This window comes from Mus caroli, chromosome 10 (genome assembly GCF_900094665.2).
Source record: "Mus caroli chromosome 10, CAROLI_EIJ_v1.1, whole genome shotgun sequence".
Lineage (NCBI taxonomy): Eukaryota > Metazoa > Chordata > Mammalia > Rodentia > Muridae > Mus > Mus caroli.
Genome location: NC_034579.1, coordinates 29754578 through 29777760, shown reverse-complemented (window position 1 = coordinate 29777760; position 23183 = coordinate 29754578). Strand labels below are relative to the sequence as shown.

Here is a 23183-nt window from a genome sequence, read left to right as displayed (position 1 = left end):
CAGTGGTTAGAAAGGGAGTGAAGGAGACATGTTCTCTTCTTGGGATTATGAAATGAGAAATTGAAATCCTTTCTGTGTAAGAAAATGGGGCCAACCAGAGCCTGTTAACACAGGAAGAGGAGTGTACAGAGACTACTTTGCAGCTGACTGGTGGCATGCTGTGATTTCTAGGGCTTGAGGCCCGGGGGAGGAGGTTGGGGGATGAGAAAGGGTGATAGCTTGCATCAGAGTAGTGAAAAGAATGCCTACAGTTAAACACTGCTAAGAGTCAGATGCTGACTACTGATGGTAGCCAATGATCTGAGTCATTGATGGTGTTGGTGCTTATGTCAGCCTTGGATGAGTCCATTGAACAGTGATGGCTACCCTGGTAGATTTCTGGTGGCCAAAGAGACGATAGGCAGATGTGAATGAGGCACTTGAGTTAAATGTTAAGAAGCTGATGATGAGTTCAAACTGGAAGTAATGAGGACTTGGTCTGTTGTTAGAAATTTTTTTTAAAGATTTATTTATTATTTATTGTATGTAAGTACACTGTAGCTGTCTTCAGACACTCCAGAAGAGGGAGCCAGATCTCGTTACGGATGGTTGTGAGCCACCATGTGGTTGCTGGGATTTGAACTCTGGACCTTCGGAAGAGCAGTAGGGTGCTCTTACCCACTGAGCCATCTCACCAGCCCGACTTGGTCTGTTGTAATACAGTGACCAGAGGGAGAAGCAAAGAGTTCTGGCCACTAGCTCTGAGACCTCGAATACCCTACAGCATTGTTTATGGATGCCACTCTTATCTCTTAGTGATGTTTTGGAACATGTTTGCAAAGATTCAGCTCTCTCCTTTCTTTCAGTAATTTAGTACTCTATTGACTTTATACACTTTAGGTTATATTCCTTTACAGCTTTCCATTAGTGTTTTCAGTTTGCACTTATTTTCGGAACTGTGTATATGTGTTATTAAAGAGTAATAATACGTGTTAACATGTAATTCTACTTACTGATATTTTAATAATTTTTATATAAATTCCCAAAGATTCAATTACTAAGTAAAAGCACATTTATTTATCCTTTTAGATTTAGTAGATATGATTAGCTTTCCTGTTTTTATTAAATTAATTTAGAAATATGGTCTGACTATGTAGCTCAAGCTGGTACTGAACTCTGAACCTCCTGCCTCAGCTTCCTAAGTAGCTGCTGGATTGTGTCAGCAGGTGCTTAGTCCGTTCTGGACTGCCTTTCTTGGGACTAGAACTCCTACTGTGTTTCATAATTGAAATCTTACTATTCATCTATTATGAAAGTTTTTAATATTATCCTTTCCCACTGAAGCTTTATGGTTCCTTCAACGTGGCATTTTTGCATTCATGTTAGACTAGGCCTTATATGTATAAGTTGCTTAGTGCTTTCTTTCTGTGTCTGTATATAATTCTGGGCCCCTCTTCTAGAGCTGTTATTGCTAGGCTCCTGTTCTGGCCTTGCCTGTTGGAGTCATCTCTTTAATCTCCTGTTCCTATGCAGGCAGTATGACTTCAGAGCTGAACTTTGTGCACTTGGGTTCAGTGTCTGTCTACTTGGCATGGTGAATACTGGGAATTTAGCTCCCACATTTCTATCCAGACTTGTAACCACTTTGTTTTAGTTTTCCTTTTTACTTGGCTTATTTAAACCACTGTTGTGAATGTTTATTATTTTCTTATTCTAGAGTGGTAAGAGAGATCTATACTATTAATCAGTCTCTCATTTTGTCTATAGAAGTAGAAAAGTAATTTTATTCATTTAAAAAAAGTTAGACATTAACCCATTGTGCCTTACTCACATCATTTAATACTCTATTTTATTACCAAAACCCTAAGTCTCACAGATTAGCTATCACCATTCAGTGTACTCATCATCCAGGGCCGACATAAGCACCAACAGTGTTCAAACAATATTGTGAAATTAGTACAAATATTAACCTCAAAGTTGCATATATTTATTTTGCATCTGTTGTATTTTTGCCATAGCACACATGTGGAGGTCAGGGAGTTGCTTACGTCACAATGTGGGTCCCAGATATCAAGCTCAGGTCATCAGGCTTAATGGCCAGCACCTTTATCCACTCACCAATCTCACTGGCCCCCAAAGAAGTAGCTTTTAAATCCAATTATAAAGGGCTTTTATTTTAAAACAAGGGTAAAAAGTATTAGAAGGTCTTTGATGTGTTTGGTTTATTTATTTATTGAGGCAGGGTCTCAGTATAGCCTTGGCTGACCTGCAAGTTGATGTCGGACCAGACTGACTTTAACTCACAGAAATCTGATTGTCTCTGCCCCTGAGTGCCATGATTAGAAGTGTGTACCACTGTGCCTGGTGATATGCTAATGCTAACTACAAAAGCATTCTACTCATAAAGTTGATAGCCCTTGACATGGGGTGAGAAGTCTAAAAATCCAGAAAATTAAACTATCCTACTTTTGTTTCTATCTAATACAGACTGTCATCAACCACTCTATGACTGTCCCATGTGTGGGCTTGTCTGTACAAATTACCATATTCTCCAAGAACATGTGGACTTGCATTTAGAAGAAAGCAGCTTTCAACAAGGTATGTTTATGCCTAGAAATATTTCAGTTTCTGCTTCCTAGAATACATATCTCTCAGGTTAATACCATGAATAAAGTCGTGCCATTTAAAAGTATATCTGTTCTTTAGATAATTCTCATGTAGCTGCACTGCTTTCCTTGAAGTTATTTTGCAGAAAAGTTGTAAAGTATGAATTGTGGTGATCCTTGGTTTTGCTCTGATATGTGGAGGCTCCTTGTTTAAGATAGTACTTTTTAAACTGTGTGCCTTTCTAAAGTTTTCATTGACAAGTTGAGGCTGTTTTTTCATTGGTTTAAAGTAGTGAAGTTACTTTAACATTTAGCCATCAAAATTTTTGAACTAAGAAGCTGCTAATTTTACAAACTGTGAATTTACGTGGACTTTATAACTGTTGTGTGACAAAATGATTTCTGGGGAGATACAACACACGCATCTACCCATGGTAGACCCAAGTATTGGTGCTACCAAAGTCCACTTTGGTGAACTGATAAATTTTATTTGCATCACTTACAGGAGTATGGATGAGGGGTTACTTTACAGTTGTACATATGACTCAAAGACAGATGTATCACCAAGGCCCATTCAGTAATAGGGGAATTGCTCACAAAATCTGGGAAACCTGGAGCATACTGCACAGCCTGTAAGCTGCTCAGGTGGTTGGAGTGTTCTTTCCAAGTGACTCAGTTGTTCTAAACCTCTTCTTCAACAGGAGCTTGTCTGAGAGTCTGCAGCTTGGCTCCCTTCTGTCAACTTTTGTTACTTACTCTAGCAGGGAAGGAGCCTAGTGCATCTAGTCAGTTTTAGGGACTTCCTAAAGCTTTTTTTGTTTGTTTGTTTTTTTGTTTATCTTTCTGTTAAAAGAGCTACTGTGCAGAGTGAAATGTTTCAATCTCAAGGAAATTGTTCCACAATAGTAATTTAAAAGTCTCACTAAGTGTTTCCAGTTGGTTGCCTTCTAAAATAATCAGTGTAATAATAAGTTACAGCATTTTTCTTCTGTTTTCTCTCTTCTTACATTGTATGTGTGTTCATGTGTGTCTCAGTGCTTGTAAGTAGGTATGTGCCTGTGTGGACACCATATGACAACCTTGGATGTCATCCTTAGGAATGCTATACAACTCCTTTAAGATGGGTCTCTTACTATCTTGGAGCACACAAATCAAATTTGCTCCTACCTCCACATCCCTAATGCTGGAATTACAATCATGGACAACCACACCCACATGTTTTACATGGTTCTGGACACTGAACTTAGGTTCTTATGTCTGTGAGGCAAGCCTTTTCCTGACTGAGCTATCCCCTGGGTCTGTTGTCTGTCCTTTTCGATAGTATTAAAGGTGTAGGGTCTTGTATGAGTCTCTTAGGGCCACTGAAAAATAAGAGACCTCTAAGAGAAGTTGTTTACATTTTTATTACTCTCAGTATTTGCGAGTATGTAAACAAGTACTGGTCAAGTGGGAGAGTTTAGTGTCCTGGTGACTTACTGCCAATAATCATGATCTCTGCATCATGTACCTGCTTTGTTCATAACCACAAGAGGAAAAACCACTAGAGCATTGATGGAAGATTATTCCACATCACTAGTCTTCTACTGTTTACTCCAGTTGGCATGTCATTGTTGTTTAGGGTTCCTGTTGCTGTAATAAAACACTACTAATATAAGCAGCCTGGGGAGGAAAGGGTTTATTTTATCTAAACATTTCCAGATAACCATGTGATTCATGATATTTAATGATGTTTTCTACCACTGAGGGAAGTCAGGGTAGGAACTTAAGGCAGGAACCCAAGGCAGGAACCTGTAGGCAGGAGCATAGGCCATGAAGTGCTTCTGACTGGCTTGTTTTCTCTTGGCTTGTTCAAGTCTTCTTTCTTAGAGCACCCAGGACCATCAGCCCAGGGGTGACACCACCCAAAATGGCAGAACCTTCCAACACCAGTCACTGTGAAACACACTACAGACTTGCCTACACTCAATCTTTCGTTATTGTTATTGTTTGTTTTTTGAGACAGTTTCACTATGTAGCTATGGCTGTCTATGTGTAAACTCTAGCTTGTGTCAAGTTGACAAAAACTAGCCAGCACAGCTGTTTTCCTTTGAATAAGATTGTAAGAGGATGTTGTGGAAGGGGTAACCTTTTCAAAGCAGAATCTCTGGTAATTCTTACTTTATGGATAGGCTTTGTATTGATATTCTATAAACCAATGAAAATAGTCTCGGGGCATGCTAAAAATCAGTTGTGAATTACATGACCAAGAATGGAAGGGAGAACCTAGTAGGAAGGTGTAACAACAGCTGAGAGGTTTGCAAGAAAGAATATTCAGTTTTAGAATTAAATCAACAGGTTTGTGGATTGTACTGTCTCTGAATTGAGGAATACCCAGAAGACTCCATAACTGTTTCTTCTGGGTGTGACTCTGAGGGTGTTTCTAAGAAAAACTGATGCATGTGTTGGCAAACAGAATGAAGATCTGCATTCAGTGTGGGCAGGTAGCATCTGATGTAACTAGGATTCTAGACGGACCAGGAAAGCTGAAGAAGGGGCAAACTCACTTTGGCTCTTCCTTCTGGATTGGGACTTTTTCTTTTTTCTGCAGCTGCTCCTTGCCTTAAACTCCAGGGTATTTGGCTTTTGGACTCAGTGACTCTTATGATAATCCCTACCAGAAATTTTGAGCCTTTGACCTCATACTGGGATCACTGATGTTGCCCAACTGGTTCTGCCACTTTCAACTTTCTCACTATTGGTTTCTCTGTCTCTCAGGCTATAAAGAATGTATCATTATGTAATTCATTCCCGTGTGATTCATGATATTTAATGATGGTTTCTGTCTCTCTGTCTCTCTCTCTCTTTCTCTCCCCCCCACCCCCTCTGTGTGTGTGTGTGTGTGTGTGTGTGTGTGCATATGCACTTGTGTGTGGTGTATTTTGCTCTCAGTCCTATTTTACTGGAGGATGCTAACCAGTAAAGAATCTAGGAAACAAGATACAGTACAGAAGCCTTTGACTAAAATATCTGAGTTTCACTGAGAGAGGAAGCATTAAGGTATAAAATTATTCAGCTTGTTCGGCTGAAAACTTAACTGTAGTGAAACAGTTGGAGGTTGGGAATATATATATTTTATATTCTTTATTATTTTCTTCATTCTCTCCATTAGTTGTGTTCAGAGACATCAATGACAAGAGTCATTCACCCTCTCAACCTTTTGTCTTTCTCAGCAGGTGATACTTCCTAAAGGTGTTAGGATGTTCACATTCGCTAGTTAAGGAGAAATGCTTGTTAGAGCATAGGCACTGACTGAATCTGGGTTGTTACTCTCCAATAGGCATGGACAGAGTCCAGTGTTCTAGTGACAGAGAATTAGCTCACCGGCTTCAGCAAGAAGAAGACAGAAAGAGGAAATCTGAAGAATCAAGACAAGAAAGGGAAGAGTTTCAGAAGTTGCAGGTACAAAGATTAGTAACAGGTTTATTGAATAGAGTTCTTGTTCCCTAAATGTGATTGTGAGATGTTTACCTATGTTTAGAAATGTGGGTATGCTATTAAAAGCTAAGGTTCAAAAGATTTTTACTAGTCTGTCCATGTTATATAAAAAATATTTTTATCTGCGTACTTTATAGTTTATTGGGGGGGGTGTTTAAAAGTAGCTCTTTTCCAGAGATGGAGAGATGGCTCAGTGGTTAAGAGTGCTTACTGCTGTGGCAAAGGACCTGGATTCATTTTCTAGCCCCTACTTCAGGCAGCTTATAACTAATTATAATTCCAGCTCCAGGCAATCCCATTCTTGCTTGTTACCCACACATGCACATGTGTACACACACATGCACATGCACATACACACACACATGCATGCACTCACAGGCATGCACAGTAAAATAAAAAAAAAAAAAGTAGTGATTCTTGACTAATTCTAACACTATGGAGACAGAGGAAGGTGAATCTCTTGAGTTTGAGACCAACCTGGGGCACATTACAAACAAACAAAACCCCCCAGAACAATGTTCAGATTAGAATAATCATTTCAGATAAAGTATGTGAAAGTCTTCACAGGAAACCCACAGGGTTTTGTTGTTTTTGTTTTTTCTTTCTTGTCTTTAAATGAAGAAGGAAAATAAAAGTATTTAGTGATTTTTTTTTTTCCCCCTGGATTAGACAACCATTAGGTAGTAAAGTGTGCCTGTAAAGCTATGCAGATGTTGGGTTGATATGAGGTTGACGTGGGTTGATGCACTGTGTTGAGAATCTGTTTACTTAAAGCTATTGTGTATCTCTCCTTAGTCTTAGATTCCTTGAAAGAATACAATTAAGACATTTTTTATTCTAGTGACTGTTCAGAATTTAGCGGTTTATGATGTTTGAGGGCACATTTTCCTTATGTGAAGGAAGTTATCTACTGGACGAAAGTGGCAGCATCTGAGGGGTTTTAATGCATTAAAAAGTTTAATGTTTCTCCCTTTTCATTTCTGATTTGTGAACTATGGTTATTTGTACTGATAATATTTGTAGAGTTTTAATGTCATTTGTATGTGTGAACAGGATAGTATAGTATAAATATGTAGGGTTTATGAACATACCTAAAAATGTTTCCAGATTTATGTACATCTGAAAGTCTTTAGCATTGTGTACTATGCGTACACTTTTCTTCTGAATTTTTTTTTCCAGACATCTTACACAGGACTGGTTTTCCTTGAAAATTGTTTTGGAAGATCTAATTTAGGATCCTCCACCCCCTATTATTCATTGGTTATTTATTTATTTACAATTTTTTTTAATATTAGAATTCAGACAAGAAAAGTTGTTTTTTTTTTCTAAGTCTTTTTTTTTTTTTTTGCCATACATATTAGTTTTTTATAGTATTGTGATCCTACTTGTCTACAGAAACATGTAAGGGAGGAATTGTTTATTTGAACTCACAGTTTCAGGCTATCATAGTGGGAAACACTTGGTGAGGCCATTCACATTACACTGGAACAAACAGGAAGCCGATGGTATGGCAGGAATTGGACCTGTTTTTTACTGGCCTGTTTTTGCCAGGGAAGCACAACTTCCTACAGGTTCTATAAAAGCCTCCCAAAATAGCATCTTTGTGTGAGACACAAGTATTCAAAACAGGGTTTGTAGTTTCATGGTCAAAGTGCAACACCATAAAAATATATGAAGCCTTTTGAGTATCAACAATACAGAAAGTCCCTGACATTTAAAAAGGTTTGTTATTATGGTAGATACGTGTAGCTGTGATCAAATACCTGACAAGAAGCAACATAAAGTGGGGAGTGTTCATTTGGCTTACAGTTTGAGGGGATACAATCTGTCACAGTACCGAAGGCATGGCAGGGAGAATAGGAGGTTTTTCTGCATCCACAGTTAAGGAAACAACAGAATGGTTACAGGTCTCACTACACTTTGTCCTTTCTATTCAGTCTGGAAGCCAACCCATTGGATTGTCCCATCCATATTCAAAGGAGGTTTACCACTTTAACTAACCAGATTGATAAGCTCTCTCATATTAATTTCCCAGAGTTTGTTTCCATGATGATTTTTATTTTATTTTATTACTTTGTGCACTTGTGTGTGTATATTTCTTGCCCAATGCCATACAGCATATGTGGAAATCAGAGAACAACATTGGGGAATCGGTTCTGCCCTTCTACTATGGGTTTCAGAGATTTAACTCAGTACATTATTAGCCTTGCATGATAGACACTTTTACACACCAGATCTCCAAGCTTTTTCAAAAACCCATCAAGTTGACAGTCAAAATATACTATTGCAACTCTGTTTGTCACCTTGACACCCAAACACATCACATTTTAAAAAAAGATTTATTTACTTGTTTTATGCATGTAAGTACATGTCGATATCTTCAGAAACACCAGAAGAGGGCATTGTATCCAATTATAGATGGTTGTGAGCCACCATGTGGTTGCTGGGAATTGAACTCAGGACTTCTGCAAGGGTAGGCAGTGCTTTTAACCACTGAGCTATCTTTCTGGCCCCAAAACTCATGACTTTTAAACTATAGTCTTCCAGCACTTGTCTCCATAGACTCATGGCTATCTCATCATGGACAGAGGCATTCAGTCCAACTACCCATAGTCTTTAATGGTGTCAGTACTATTCAAAACTATAGAGTATCTTTTGATACCTGTCTTTAGGTATCAAAAGATACTATCTTAACTATAAATTAATATCCTGTAACAGACAAAAACAAGATGCATACTATTTCATAATGCACCTTATATTCTCTATGACTTCAAAGGATTTCATGGTCTTTTAATACAGTATAAGTGCAGTCTCTTGTGAGGTTTAACCAGTCTCTTAGCCTGTATAATATTACAAAACACACTTTGTGCTTTTACTATATGATGGTGCAGAGTGGGGGTCCTGATTCCAAAAAGGAAGAACGATGACATAGCAAAAGAAATATGAGACCAATGCAAAAACACAGTGCAGCTGAGCAAGCACCAAACCCTGTAGCTCTGTGTTAGGTATCTGCGACTTTTGATGGAACAACAGGGCTCCAGGGAGCTTGGGTGGTCCTGCCTTTCCTGCTTTGCTGCCTGTAGCACAGATAGCCTTCTTTTGGGCCATTTTCACTTTGTGCCTACTTTCCTCAGCACATAGACTACTGTTATCGCCAGTACCCTAGGATCTCTATTACAATTTCTGCTTTATCTTCACAGCTTTACTCCCTGACCTCTTGGGGCCTCCTTGTTGGGACGTGGCTATTGGAGGACTCTGCACATTCATGGCCTCATTGCCTCTCTAGAACCATAGTGTAAAACCCAATGAATCATGCATCTTTCCTACTTGCAAAATCAGTACCACTTAGACAATAGTCAAATTCTGCCTACTATCTTGGGATAGAGCCGTGCCCCTTGGAGCACAGTTGCAATTAACCTAGTATTCCAACCGTGGGAAAACACTTTCCTATATGATAGGGGTTTTTTTTTGCTTTTGTTTTTGTTTGTTTTTAGAGAACCCTTCAGTGGCAGTCTCAGTTTTGGCCCGTTCCTTTCTAATGAATTGCTCTTTTTTATTAGGTGGAGCCTTTAGTGGATGGAATAAAGGTTCCTTTGATCTCAGTGCATAGTGCCCTTTTTCTCTGTTAATGTCCATATCTCTTTTACAATTATCTTAATGTTCTATTATTGTGAAGACATACCATACCAACTCTTAAAAAAGGAAGCATCTATTTGGGTTTGCTTACAGTTTTAGAGCCTTAGTCTATTATCATTATGGTGGAGTATGTGTAGACAGGCTGGAAGGCATGGTGCTAAGAGCAGGAGCTGGGAACTCACCTTGCCTCTTGAGACACCTGCTGAGCCAAACTTCCACTGTTTACATTCTTCCTAGCATTCTGGGCTTTCCACTCTATGTGCCTAGCCCTATAAGCCCTGATCACAATATTCAAGGACTTTTTGAGCCTGAAGTTTGAAACTTCCACAATTCTCGTCACAAACCAGTTCCAGAGGCCTAAGAACTCCATGGTCAGGCTTATTACAGTAGAGGCTCACTCCATGTAAGCTTCCTTATACCTTTTTTGTTGGTTTTATTAGATAACTGACCAGAAGCACCTTAAGAGAGGAGGGTTTATGTACAGTGTGAGGAAGTGAGGAAGATATGCTTGCTGCTCATATTGTATTCACGGCCATGAAACAGAGGGACGAATACCTTTATCCTCTTATTCAGCTCACCCCATGGGATAGTGCCATATTTAGGGTAGAGAGATTTCCTATCGCTATTAACCCAGTCTAGACACAACCACACAGACATGGCCAAAAGTTTGTTTTCATGGTGATTTTAAAATTGTTTCAACGTGGTAATCAAGATTAACCATGATAATGATGTAACGTTGTAAGTAGTCTAGATCTCAGAAAGTTTATCCATAAAGGCAGTTTATATGTTTGAGTCTCTCAGTCCATTTTTCAAAAACACAGCTCATTTATGATGAAGCATGATTGAGATTGAGTGATGTATGAACTAAGTAGGTCTTACTGGGTCAGCGATGGGACAAAATAGCAAGTTTCCATAAGTTCTTTTGTAGCCATCAATATTGTTGGAATTTTGCCTTTCTTAATACCTTAACAGAAAGGTAGATCTTTCATTTCTGTACTGTAAGAAAAGCAACTAATTATTTGTAAGAGTTACAGAAGCTTACAGAAATAACTAATTATTAAGTTATGGATGTATGGTTTAATTTTCATTAAATCTTTACATTTACTTGTATGAAAAAAATCCATAAACCAGACTATTTCAACATCCATTTCCAAAAAAAAAAAAAAAATGAAAGTTAAACGTTTCCATGTGGTTGAAGTACAGGGACATAAAAATAAGTTATTTGTTTTTATGTTCAATAGCGGCAATATGGTTTAGATAATTCTGGAGGATACAAACAACAGCAGCTACGACATATGGAGCTAGAAGTAAATAGGGGAAGAATGCATCCATCTGAATTTCATAGCAGAAAAGCTGACATGTTGGAATCAATAGCTATTGGTATTGATGATGGAAAAACAAAAACTTCTGGTGAGTGCTTAAAAATCCAAGCCACCGTTTTAATATTGCATATACCACTGGAGTAATAAAACCACTTGAATTTGTTGAATTTTCAGTCAATAGTTTATATAGTTGGAGGTGAAATTGTATATTCACACATTTTTTTTACAAAACATTTTAAAACTTCTAAACTTCTATTTTTATAATAAATAATTCACTTAAAATAATTTGGCTTAAGTTGTATTAACTCACAACAATGGGAAATGAACCTTCTGGATTTTAAAAAATTTAATAGCACATATTAATTATATATGATAATGTTTCAATATGATATTTTCATATATGTATGTAGTATATTTTGGTCATATTCACCACCACCACCCCATTACCCTTTTTTGTTCCCTAATTTCTGCTGCTCCCATTTCCTCTTCCCAGATAGTATCCATCATTACCTCTTGACCCCATCTCATCCCTATTTCCACATGTTTTTTATTTGTTTGTGTTTATTTGGTTTATTTTTTTATTTGGTTTTGATGAAGGGTTGATTACAAGAATATGAATGAACAGGAGCATGGATAAGAAAAATGATGTTTCTTCATCCCCAACCCCCAATTAATGGTTAATTAACTTCATATAGCTTCCATGGAAGGGGAAGAACCTTACTAGCTCTCATCTGATCATGGTTTAATGTCAGTAAATCCACAGAGATAGGTGGATCCTTGTGAACACCTCTTATCTCTGTGACAAACTTAGTCTTGTTAAGATAGTCACTGCTGCTGAGTTTGAAAGCCAGCAGCCATGCCATGCCTATAAGACAGCATTCTACATTTTTCTTCTTCCTCGGGCTCTGCTGTTTAACAGTTCCCCCTTTCTTGATATTTCCTGAGCCTTGGAGGGATTAATGTAGATAACCCATTTAGGACTGACTATCAAATGGTCATTTATTCTCCCTCAGTTCTTGTTGCTGACACCCACTATCAAAAGAATCTCTGATGAAAATGTACAACCATACTAATCTATGGATGTAAATAAAACATTTAGAAGACAGTTTAACAGGCATATCATGTCCATTTGGTTTAACTATAGTAGCTTTCCTATGGGGCCTGTGAGTTACCTACACAGAGGGATTTTGACCATATTTACAGTGCCAGACAAGACTTCCCACTTGTTAATACTCCTTCAATCTAGGCAGAAAGTTCTTGGATACACAAAAACAGTCATGTCACTGAACCTTTAGCTTAAACTTTTGGTTAACTGAATACAATACAGAAATATAAGCTACATGAATTTTACATCTATTAAAGCCATATTAAAGAAAATTAAAAATTAACATAAAATTGCTGAAGCATAATTATAGTGAATTATATGTTGATAAATCATTGTAAGTTGAAAATATAAGTTAAAATTGAATTTTACATATCTAAACTACTGAACACTGGAACTTAGCAAGGTGTTCCTTTCTAATATGGTGACTGACTGAAAGCACTGTAGAAAATAGCTTATTGTATACCTATCCATAGCTCAGGAACACGCCAGTGTCAAGTATGGTTTCTGTTGAATATATTGCTTTGGCAGTAAAATTTATAAAACTCCTGTTGAACTATCAGGCGTTGAACTATCAGGAGTCTAAGCCTCTTCTTCTAATAATTTAAATGCAGTGTCTATATCAAAAGTTGTCAGTATCAAGAAGGTTTTTTTCATAGTTTTGTAGTTAGCATGTTCACCTCACAAGGATTACTAATTGAAATATTTTATATCCTTTGTGTAATATACCAACTCTGTTATTATTTTATACTTTACAGGACATTTCAAATGGAAACACTACAATTCAAAGGTTCAATAACCTCATAAGTATAATATAATGGCCACCGTATTACTCATTTCATTTTGAATACTTAAAGTTTTATATACAGTATTTCTTCTGGGCCCAAATGAACATTGTTATGTACTTGACACTTAGAGTGTATATAACATTCTTAAGACTTGCATAGTTGGCTAGCTAATATTAATAATCAGATCTGCTTTATTCAAGAATGTATGCCATTTTTTCTGGTTATTGTTTTATTTGTTTGCTTGTCTTGTTTTTTTTTTTTTCAATTATGTTTTTGTATCTCTGTTAGGGTATTAATATATTTTATATGGAAACAGTTGCATTCTTATGACTAACCTTTTTATTTTTTATTTTTTTATTTTTCTGAGACAGGGTTTCTCTGTATAGCCCTGGCTGTCCTGGAACTTACTCTGTAGAACAGGCTGGCCTTGAATTCAGAAATCTACCTGCCTCTGCCTCCCAAGTGCTGGGATTAAAGGTGTGTGCCACCACTGCCCAACGACTGTTTTTTTTTAAGACATGATCTCACAGGGATTGAGAGATGACTAAGTAGTTTAGAGTACTTGTTGCTCTTGGAGAGGTTTAATTACTAGCACGAATCTGGTAGCTCACCATAGTCTGTAACTCCAGATCCAGGGTATAAATGGATATTTATTCATATAAATACACACACACACACACACACACACACACACACACACACATACATATTTTTCTCCCCTCCCCTCCCCTCCCCTCCNTCCCCTCCCCTCTTCTTTTCTTTTCTTTTCTTTTTTTTCTTTTCTTTTTTTGTGACATGATCTTACTGTATAGCCCAGGTTGTCCTACAACACTCTTTGTAGATTGAGCTGGTCTTAAACTCATAGAGCTCTATATGCCTCTGCCTCTCAAGTGCTGTGATTTAAAGTCATGTACCTCTATGCCAGGCCTGTGTATGATATCTTTAGATAAAGAATTTAAATTTAAATATATTTTCTAAATGTCTCATGTTTTTTGGAGGGAAGTTTGAGACGCTGTAGCACAGGCTGACCTGGAATTGATTGGTTAGCACTGACTGTCTTTAGACTCTTAGAAGACCTCTGCCTTAGCCTTTAAGTGCTAGGATTATAGCTATAAGCCACCACACACAGCAAATCTCTCAATTTTTGTTTTTATTGTGTGTGTTTTGGATGGAAGGGTTCTTTTAAGATCATAAATGTGAATTTCTTAATGATTCTGTAAGTATGCTGTTTTATATTTTCACCTGCATATATGTTTGTATACTATTTACATGCTTGATGCTCATGAAGGCTAAAATTGGGCATCAGATACTCCAGACCTGGAGTTACAAATGTTTTTAACCACTGCATGTGTGCTGGGAATAGAACCTGTATTCCTACGTTTTTATGTTTTATTTATTTATTTATTTATTTATTTTTATTTTTTCCCCACCCCACCCTATGTTTTTATTTTTAATCTACTTGCTGTCTTTGTTTATGAGGTCAGGGTAGGGTTGAGATTGGAAGGAAAGAGGGAATCTGGGTTTTTGTTCTTATTTATAACAGTGTTATATTTGTATACACTTACATATATATATATGTAGTTCTTTTTCTGACACCATTTATTGAGTTTGCTTTCTATCTGCAAAGGTGTCAGATGCCCTGGAGTTTGTGTTGGAGTTGAGTTGCTCAATGTGGGCACTGGGAACTGAACTCATGACCTTTGCAAAAGTAGCAAGTGTCCTTTCTGCTGAGCCATCTCACCAACTTTTAAATTTTTAAATTTTAATTTTTTAAAAGATTTTAATTTTTTGTTAAGTGTGCAGGTATCTATTAGAATAGTCATTTAACACCCTTTTATATATTTATAGCCTTATATTTTAAACATGAAAGTATGTATAATTTAGCAATAGGTAGCTTATTTGGAAAACATCTAAGGAAATTTAGGAATTAAAAATACTTCTGGGCCAGAGAGATGGCTCAGTGGTTAAGAGCACTGACTGCTCTTCCAGAGGTCCTGAGTTCAATTCCCAGCAACCTCATGGTGGGTCACAATCATCTGTAGTGGGGTCTGATGCACTTTTCTGGTGTGTGTCTGAAGACAGCTACAGCGTACAAAGTAATTCTAAGCAAGTTGTGTGGTATTATTGCTAAGATGAAGGTTACCAGGAAGTGAGGTATTCCTGTCTTATATGTAACAAGCATGGCAGAGTATACTCAAATATATACCAATTATAGATTTCCCCCCTTTCATTCTTAAAGGACTGTCTTAAATCTTGATATCATTCAAGTCAACATTCATCATTCTCTTCCCAGGTGCCTGTTCTGTGTATAAACTTAAGATACTTAGACTCTTCCATGTCACTTCACATGTTTTCCTCCATATATAAATTTAGTACTCACTAACAAGTCATTTCCATTGCTCTTTTTCTTCAATGTGAATCTTATTTGTTTTTTTTCCCCCCTTAATTTATAACTAACTTCTGTAGTGGGTATAGCTATAGCGATTGGTTACATGATTGTTTTTTGTTTGTTTGTTTGTTTTGTTTTTATCTGTCCCCCTAAAGACATATTTTTTTTGTATTTTATTCAAATAAAATACATATAATGACTTTCCTTTTTTCCTGCCACATACTAGGAGACAGCATGAACTACATAATAGACATCACTGCACTGAAGTGGGTAGCTTCAAAGTTTTTAAAAGACTAAATATACACAAAACCTTGCTTAACCAAATTCTAGCATTTAGTCTAGTGACATTTTCCAGGGATATTGTCACATTTATCTTTTTATGACTTAGAACTTACTATCCTATATGTATACAAAGTGTAATAGTGAAATAAAATTAAAACCCATTGCATAATTTGTTTTTTTGAATCAAACAATTTTATGTCACGAAGAATGCTAAAAGGTCAGATGGAGGCCACATTGCAATCGGCTGTATATGCTGTGGATTAATATGAAACACTGTAGGCTGTCAGGAGGTACTTTCATGTGGAAGCAGGTTGACTAAGACTGAACAAGTTCTAGTATGTAATAAATGGAAAGACAAGAAGAGTATTCATTCTGTAAGTATACTTTGGTGTGTCTCAGACTTTGCAGTTGAAGAGCTTAAAGATGCTGGAAACATCAATGCAAGGAGTACTATTTTAGTGTTAGAAAGCTTGGGTTGTGGGGACAGTACATGAGCTAAGGTTGTAACAATGAGAGTAAATTACAGCTGAGTTGCAAGGGTTTTTCTTTGGAGCTTGAGGTTGATGTTGGATGTGTAAACAGCAAGTTAATGATGATAAATGAATCTTTCTAATGAAATGTGTTAAATGTCTTGTATTTTAGGAATTATTGAAGCCCTCCATAGGTATTATCAGAACACTGCCACAGATGTAAGGTGTGTGTGGCTTTCTACAGTGGTGGATCACTTTCACTCATCTTTTGGGGACAAAGGTTGGGGTTGCGGTTATAGAAACTTCCAGATGCTACTTTCATCATTATTGCAAAGTGATGTATATGGTGACTGCTTGAAAGGTATGTAAAGTACTATTAACCTCTGAGTTTATGATATACAGAAGGTATTAGGAATAACTGTCTTAGAAACTCATGTGAGTTTGTCTAGTACAGTATATGTGGTTGAATTATATTATTGTTCAGTGTATTAGTACCTTGCCTTCTGACTTATTTGCTTACATAATTTCAGGTATGGCAGTTCCTTGTATTCCAAAAATTCAGTCCATGATTGAAGATGCATGGAATGAAGGTTTTGATCCTCAGGGAGCCTCTCAACTTAATAACAAATTACAGGGAACAAAGGCCTGGATTGGAGCGTGTGAGATTTATACACTTCTGACCTCACTGAGAGTAAAGTATGTACCTGTAAACGACAGCCAACATTATTGTGTTCATTTGAAAATTATCAGGATTAAGTTTAATATGACTAAAGTTAGCAACTGTCTTAGATATATTTTCATGCTCATAAAAGCAATTTCAGTGAGAAAGGGTTTGCTTTGACTTACAGTTTCAAAGGATACATTCCATCATGGTAGGAAACAGTGAAGGCATAGTGGCAGAATGTAGACTTTCAGTCACAGTGCAATGGCAGTCAGAAAGCAGCACCTTAGGAAATGTAAACCTGCTGAAAAGGTTCAGGGCCTGCCTCCAGTGATCTGCTTCTTCTAGTGAGGTGACTTCTCCTAGTTTCCACAACCTTTCCAAATATCACTGCTAGCTTACCAAGTCTAACGTGAGCCTATAAGGGGCATTTCACATTTGAACTACAGAAGAAACCTGTAGCAGTTTAGAATATTTTGTATATTTCATTGCTGTGAGAGACAAGGATGGTCTGTGTTCACAATAATCAAGATATTCAATGCTTCTGGCTATACTTTAAAATAGTTTTGGAGTAACACAGAAGTGAGTTTACCTCAACAATCTCATTTAGTCAAGATGACTCCACTGTAGTCTGGGGCCAAATAGGAGAGACATGGATGTAGAAATGAGAATTCCCACATGTTTTCCTATGTTCTTCCCTATGAAATTAAAGAAAATTGAACATGTTCAGAATTTCTTTTTACATTTATTTATTTATTTTTTCATTTATAGAAGAAAACATTTAGATAATTTTGACTAGTATAAATGACTTCTACTGGGGATTAAAACCAGAATTTAGCTTCTTTATTTTTTCTTTTAAATAAAGATATACAAAAATTTACTGATTGAATTTTTAATGTTTTTCTGTTTATACTGTTAGAAGTTTGCAGAACAATCCTGCAAGAAGTCGGTTTTCTTTAAAACTTTAAAAAATATTTAACTATTTTTGTTATATATATATATATAGATGCATGTTTATGTATATGTGCATCTGAGTACACATGCCTTTGGATCCCCTGGAGATGGAGTTATCAGCCATTTCTGACTAAATGTGGGTCTTTTGCAAGAGTAGTATGTGCTTTTAGCTTCTGAGTTATTTCTCTAAGCACCTAACTTTTTATTACTATGTGTGTGTTTGAGTGAGTATGTGGAGGTCAGAAGACAAATTTGTGGAGCTGTTCTTCCACCTTGATGTCGGTTCTGGGGATGGAACGCAGGTCACCATGCTTGCACAGCAAACAACTTTACTCATTGAACCATCTTGTCCGCAGAACCATGAGTTTCTAGTTGATCATCAGGGCTAGAGACATTAGAATAAAGGTGGTAATGTCCCAGGTTATTGCATATGAGTTTTAAAAGTCAAGCATAGTCTTTATTTGCTATTCTTGGATATTTTTTATGTTGTGAAATCTTTATAAATTTTAGCTTATTTATCAGTCTTATTACAAATGATTTGAATAATTTGAATTGCTATGGTGATTTGAATAGTGATTTTCCCCATAAAATGATCTCGAGATTAAGAGTAAGAATTAATGTTTACTTTTTTCTTCATAGTGAAGTAATAGAAACATAAATATATTCTACATTAAGATTAAGATTTTTGTTAGAATAATTACATTTATGCAAAAATTTGTAAAATATTCACTAAATTATCTGCTTTTTCAATTGTTTAGGTGCCGCATTATTGATTTTCACAAGTCAACTGGTCCTTTGGGTACACACCCTCGCTTATTTGAATGGATATTGAACTATTATTCTTCAGAGACGGAAGGAACTCCAAAGATCGTGTGTACATCTAAACCTCCTATTTATCTCCAGCATCAGGGTTAGTAGATCTCACATACATACAACTGATATTTTTAAAATAGCAGATGACGCTTGCTTATGGACAGGTAGAGGGTGGGGGGTGATTATCAGAGCTACTTTTCATTCTGGTCCCTCCTGGGGAACCCAGCATTCTGGGGCCTTTGCATTTCCTGTGCACAGTTTCTAGTTCACTGCTCTGATTATTCATCCCTGTCCTTTTCCAGTCTTTGCCCTGTTGTCACTTATGCTAAGCCTTTTCAGACTGTACTTATTTAAAAGTGAAAGTATGTGTGCATGCATGTGTGTGTGTGTTAAACACATAGAAGAAGTCGAATGTATATATAGTAATATCTGTGTATAGATGTGACATATTAACTGTTATTTATGCATTGAATAGGTCACAGTCGAATAGTTGTTGGAATTGAAGAGAGAAAAAACCGAACATTATGTTTGCTGGTATTTGATCCTGGATGTCCTTCTCGAGAAATGCAGAAACTGTTAAAGCAAGATATGGAGGCTGGTAGTCTTAGACAACTTCGGAAATCTGTGGGAAATCTAAAACATAAGCAGTACCAGATAGTAGCAGTAGAGGGTGTTCTTTCCCCAGAGGAAAAAGTTGTAAGTATTGGGTGAAGTAGTTTAAAATTTTTAGTTAAAATTGGTGTTGTTTTTATCTCCTCATAACTCATTCTAATTCATGAAATGACAAATATATTTATCTTTAATATTGAATTTCTAGAATAGACATTTTTAAAGTTAGATGGCCTTTCAGTTGTTTAACTCATCTTCATAAAAAATTTAATTTTATAATTTAAATTTAATTTTTGATATTGAGTGATAAATAACAACAATATGGTTGACAGGCCGCAGAAGTGGCAGAGCAGCTGTGACAGGCCTTTACAGGCCTACATCTGCATCCAAGAGGTGGAGCTGATCCTCAGTCCTCTGTGCACTTACCCTTCCAAAGGAGAGCTTGCCACTGGGGAGTGCTCTAACACCGGAAAACAGATGAGATCATCATTTTCTCTCCAGTGAGAGAATATCAGCTGCAGAAGATTCCATAGACAATATGGACACAACAATAAAAGAAAATGCAAAATGCAAAAAGATCCTAACTCAAAACATTCAGGAAATCTAGGACACAATGAGAAGACCAAACCTAAGCATAATAGGTGAATGAAGATTTTCACCTTAAAGGACCAGTAAATATCTTCAACAAAATTCTAGAAAAAAATGTCCCTAACCTAAAGAAAGAGATTCTCATGAACATATAAGAAGCCTACAGAACTCCAAATAGTTTGCACTGGAAGAGAAATTCTTCCCATCACATAATAATCAAAATACAAAATGCACACAACAAAGAATATTAAAAGCGGTAAGGGAAAAAGGTCAAGTAAGATATGAAGGCAGACCTATTATAATTATACCAGACTTCTCACCGGAGACTATAAAAGCCAGAAGATCCTGGACAGATGTCATATATACCCTAAGAGAACACAAATGCCAGCCCAGGCTACTATACTCAGCAAAACTCTCAATTACCATAGATGGAGAAACCAAAGTATTCCATGACAAAACCAAATTTACACAGTATCTTTACACGAATCCAGCCCATCAAAGGATAATAAAGGGAAACTACAGCACAAGGAGGGAAACTACAACCTAGAAAAAGCAAGAAAGTAATCNTTCAACAAACCTAAAAGAAGATAGCCAAATGAACATAATCCCAAATCTAACAACAAAAAATAGCAGGAAACAACAATTACTTTCCTTTAATATCACTCAATATCAATGGACTCAATTCACCAATAAAAAAACATAGACTAACAGACTGGCTATGTAAACAGCACTCAACATTTTGCTGCATACAGGAAACCTACCTCAGGGACAAAGACAAATGCTACCTCATAGTAAAAGGTTGGAAAACATTTTTCCAAGCACATGGTCCAAAGAAATAAGCTGGAGTAGATATAGAATAAAATTGACTTTCAACCTAAAGTTACCAAAAGAGACAGGGAAGGGCATTTCATACTCATCAAAGGTAAAATCTACCAAGATGAACTCTCAGTTCTGAACATATATGCTCCAAATGCAAGGGCATCCACATTCATTAAAGAAACTTTAGTAAAGCTCAAAACACACATTGCACTGCTCACAATAATAGTGGGAGCCTTCAACTTCCCACTCTGACCAGTGGACAGATCCTAGAAACACAAATTCAACAAACATACAAAGAAACTAACAGAAGTTATGAAACAAATAGATTTAACATATCTATAGAACATTCTATCCTAAAACAAGAGGATATACCTTCTTAGCACCTCATGGTACATTCTCCAAAATTGACCATATAATCAGCAGGCCTCAACAGGTATAAAAATGTTGAAATAATCCCATGCATCCTATCAGATCCCCATGGACTAAGGCTGATATTTAATAACAACATAAATAATACAAAGCCCACATACATGTGGAAGCTAAACAACACTCTACTCAGTGATAACTTGGTCAAGGAATAAAGAAAGAAATGAAAGACTTTAGAGTTTAATGAAAATGAAGCCACAACATACCCAAACTTTTGGAACATAATGAAACCTGTGCTAAGAGGAAAACTCATAGCGCTGAGTGCCTCCAAAAAGAAACTGGAGAGAGCATATACTAGCAGCTTGACAACACATTTAAAAGCTCTAGAACAAAAGGAAACAAATTCACCCAAGACGAGCAAATAATTAAACTCATGGTTGAAAGCAATCAAGTAGAAACAAAACTATACAAAGAATCAAACAAACGAGGAGGTGGTTCTTTGAGAAAATATATAAACCCTTAGTGAGACTAACTAGAGGGCACAGGGACAGTGTCCTAATTAACAAAATCAGAAAAGAAAAGGGAGACATAACAGAGGAAATGTCTGAGGAAATCAAAAAAAATCACCAGATACCAGGTACCAAAGTTTATATCCCTTAAAGAAATAAACAGCCTTATATCCCTTAAAGAAATAAAATCAGTCATTAATAGTCTCCCAAGGGGGGAAAAAAAGCCCAGAGCAGAGGTCTATCATACCTTTAAAGAAGACCTAATTCCAATACTCTTCAAACTATTCAACAAAATAGAAATAGAAGGGACTCTACCCAATTCATTCTATGAAGCCACAATTACTCTAATACCTAAACCACACAAAGACCCAACAAAGAGAACTTCAGACCAATTTCCCTTATGAATATCGTTGTAAAAATACTCAATAAAATTCTTGCAAACTGGGCTGGTGAGATGGCTCAGTGGGTAAGAGCACCCGACTGCTCTTCCAAAGGTCCAGAGTTCAAATCCCAGCAACCACATGGTGGTGGCTAACAACCATCCGTAACGAGATCTGATGCCCTCTCCTGGAGTGTCTGAAGATAGCTACAGTGTACTTACATATAATAAATAAATAAATCTTTAAAAAAAAAAAAAAAATTCTTGCAAACTGAATTCAAGCACACATAAAAACGATCATCCATCATGGTCAAGTAAGCTTCATCCCAGGGATGCAGGGATGCTTTAGTATTCAGAAATCTATCAACATAACCCACTATAAAAACAAACTCAAAGACAAAAACCACATGATCATCTCATTAGCTGCTGAGAGAGCAATTGACAAAATCCAACACTCATTCATGATAAACGTCTTGGAAAGATCAGGAATTCAAGGCCCATACCTAAACATAATAAAAGCAATATATAGCAAACCAGTAGCCAATATCAAACTGAATGGAGAGAAACTTGAAGCAGTCCCACTCAAATCAGGGACTAGACAAGGCTGCCCACTTTCTCCCTACCTATTCAATATAGTACTTGAAGTTCAAGTCAGAGCAAGTAGACAACAAAAGGAGATCAAGGGGATACAAATTGGAAAGGAAGTCAAAATATCACTATTTGCAGACTAGATGATATGATATATATATATATAGGACCCTAACAAATTCCACCAGAGAAGTCCTAAACCTGATAAACAACTTCAGTGAAGTAGCTGAATATAAAATTAACTCAAATAAATCAGTGGCCTTTCTCTACGCAAAGGATAAACAGGCTGAGAAATTAGGGAACCAACACTCTTCAAAATAGTCACAAATAATGTAAAATGCCTTGGTGTGACTATAACTAAGGAAGTGAAAGATCTGTATGATAAGAACTTCAAGTCTCTGAAGAAAAAAAATCAAAGGAGATCTCAGAAGATGGAAAGATCTCCCATGCTCATGGATTGGCAGGATCAATATAGTAAAGATGGCTATCTTGCCAAAAGCAATCTACAGATTGAATGCAATCCCCATCAAAATTCCAGCTAAATTCTTCACAGAGATAGAAAATACAATTTTCAAATTCATTTGGATTAACAAAAACCTAGGATAGCAAAAACTCTTTTCAACAATAAAAGAACCTCTGGTGAAATTACCATCCCTTACCTCAAGCTGTACTACCAAGCGATTGTGATAAAAACTGCTTGGTACTGATACAGTGACAGACAGGTATGTCAATGGAATAGAATTGAAGACCCAGAAATGAACCCACACACCTGTGGTCACTTCATCTTTGACAAAGGAGCTAAAACCATCCAGTGGAAAGAAGACAGCATTTTCAAGAAATGATCCTGGC

At 36.7% G+C, this 23183-nt stretch overlaps 1 protein-coding gene and 1 long non-coding RNA gene across 13 annotated transcripts in view; one reads left to right on the top strand and one right to left on the bottom strand.

The window, feature by feature from the left end:
* The window catches only part of Zup1 (zinc finger containing ubiquitin peptidase 1), a 33174-nt gene that overhangs the window by 5514 nt on the left and 4477 nt on the right, over positions 1–23183 (top strand). For 8 of the 10 annotated variants that reach the window (XM_021174029.2, XM_021174031.2, XM_021174033.2 and 5 more), the window contains 7 exons: positions 2467–2577; positions 5902–6023; positions 10937–11105; positions 16221–16409; positions 16579–16744; positions 18422–18573; positions 18952–19172. In XM_021174029.2, coding sequence (XP_021029688.1) covers positions 2467–2577; positions 5902–6023; positions 10937–11105; positions 16221–16409; positions 16579–16744; positions 18422–18573; positions 18952–19172 — 1130 coding nt within the window. Of the gene's footprint in view, positions 1–2466; positions 2578–5901; positions 6024–10936; positions 11106–16220; positions 16410–16578; positions 16745–18421; positions 18574–18951; positions 21429–23183 lie in introns of those variants that run through there. The other 2 variants (XM_029482522.1, XM_029482526.1) reach the window with 2 other exon arrangements.
* Positions 7417–21165, bottom strand: LOC115032139. Of its 3 annotated transcripts, XR_003837784.1 has the most exons (4): positions 21125–21165; positions 19512–19600; positions 16910–17407; positions 7417–7928 (listed from the first exon to the last, which is right to left on the bottom strand). It is a non-coding gene; the product is annotated as an uncharacterized LOC115032139 (long non-coding RNA). The 3 variants fall into 3 exon arrangements; XR_003837783.1 differs by lacking the exon at positions 7417–7928 and having other exon boundaries at positions 16740–17407; XR_003837785.1 differs by lacking the exons at positions 7417–7928; positions 16910–17407 and adding an exon at positions 17511–18048.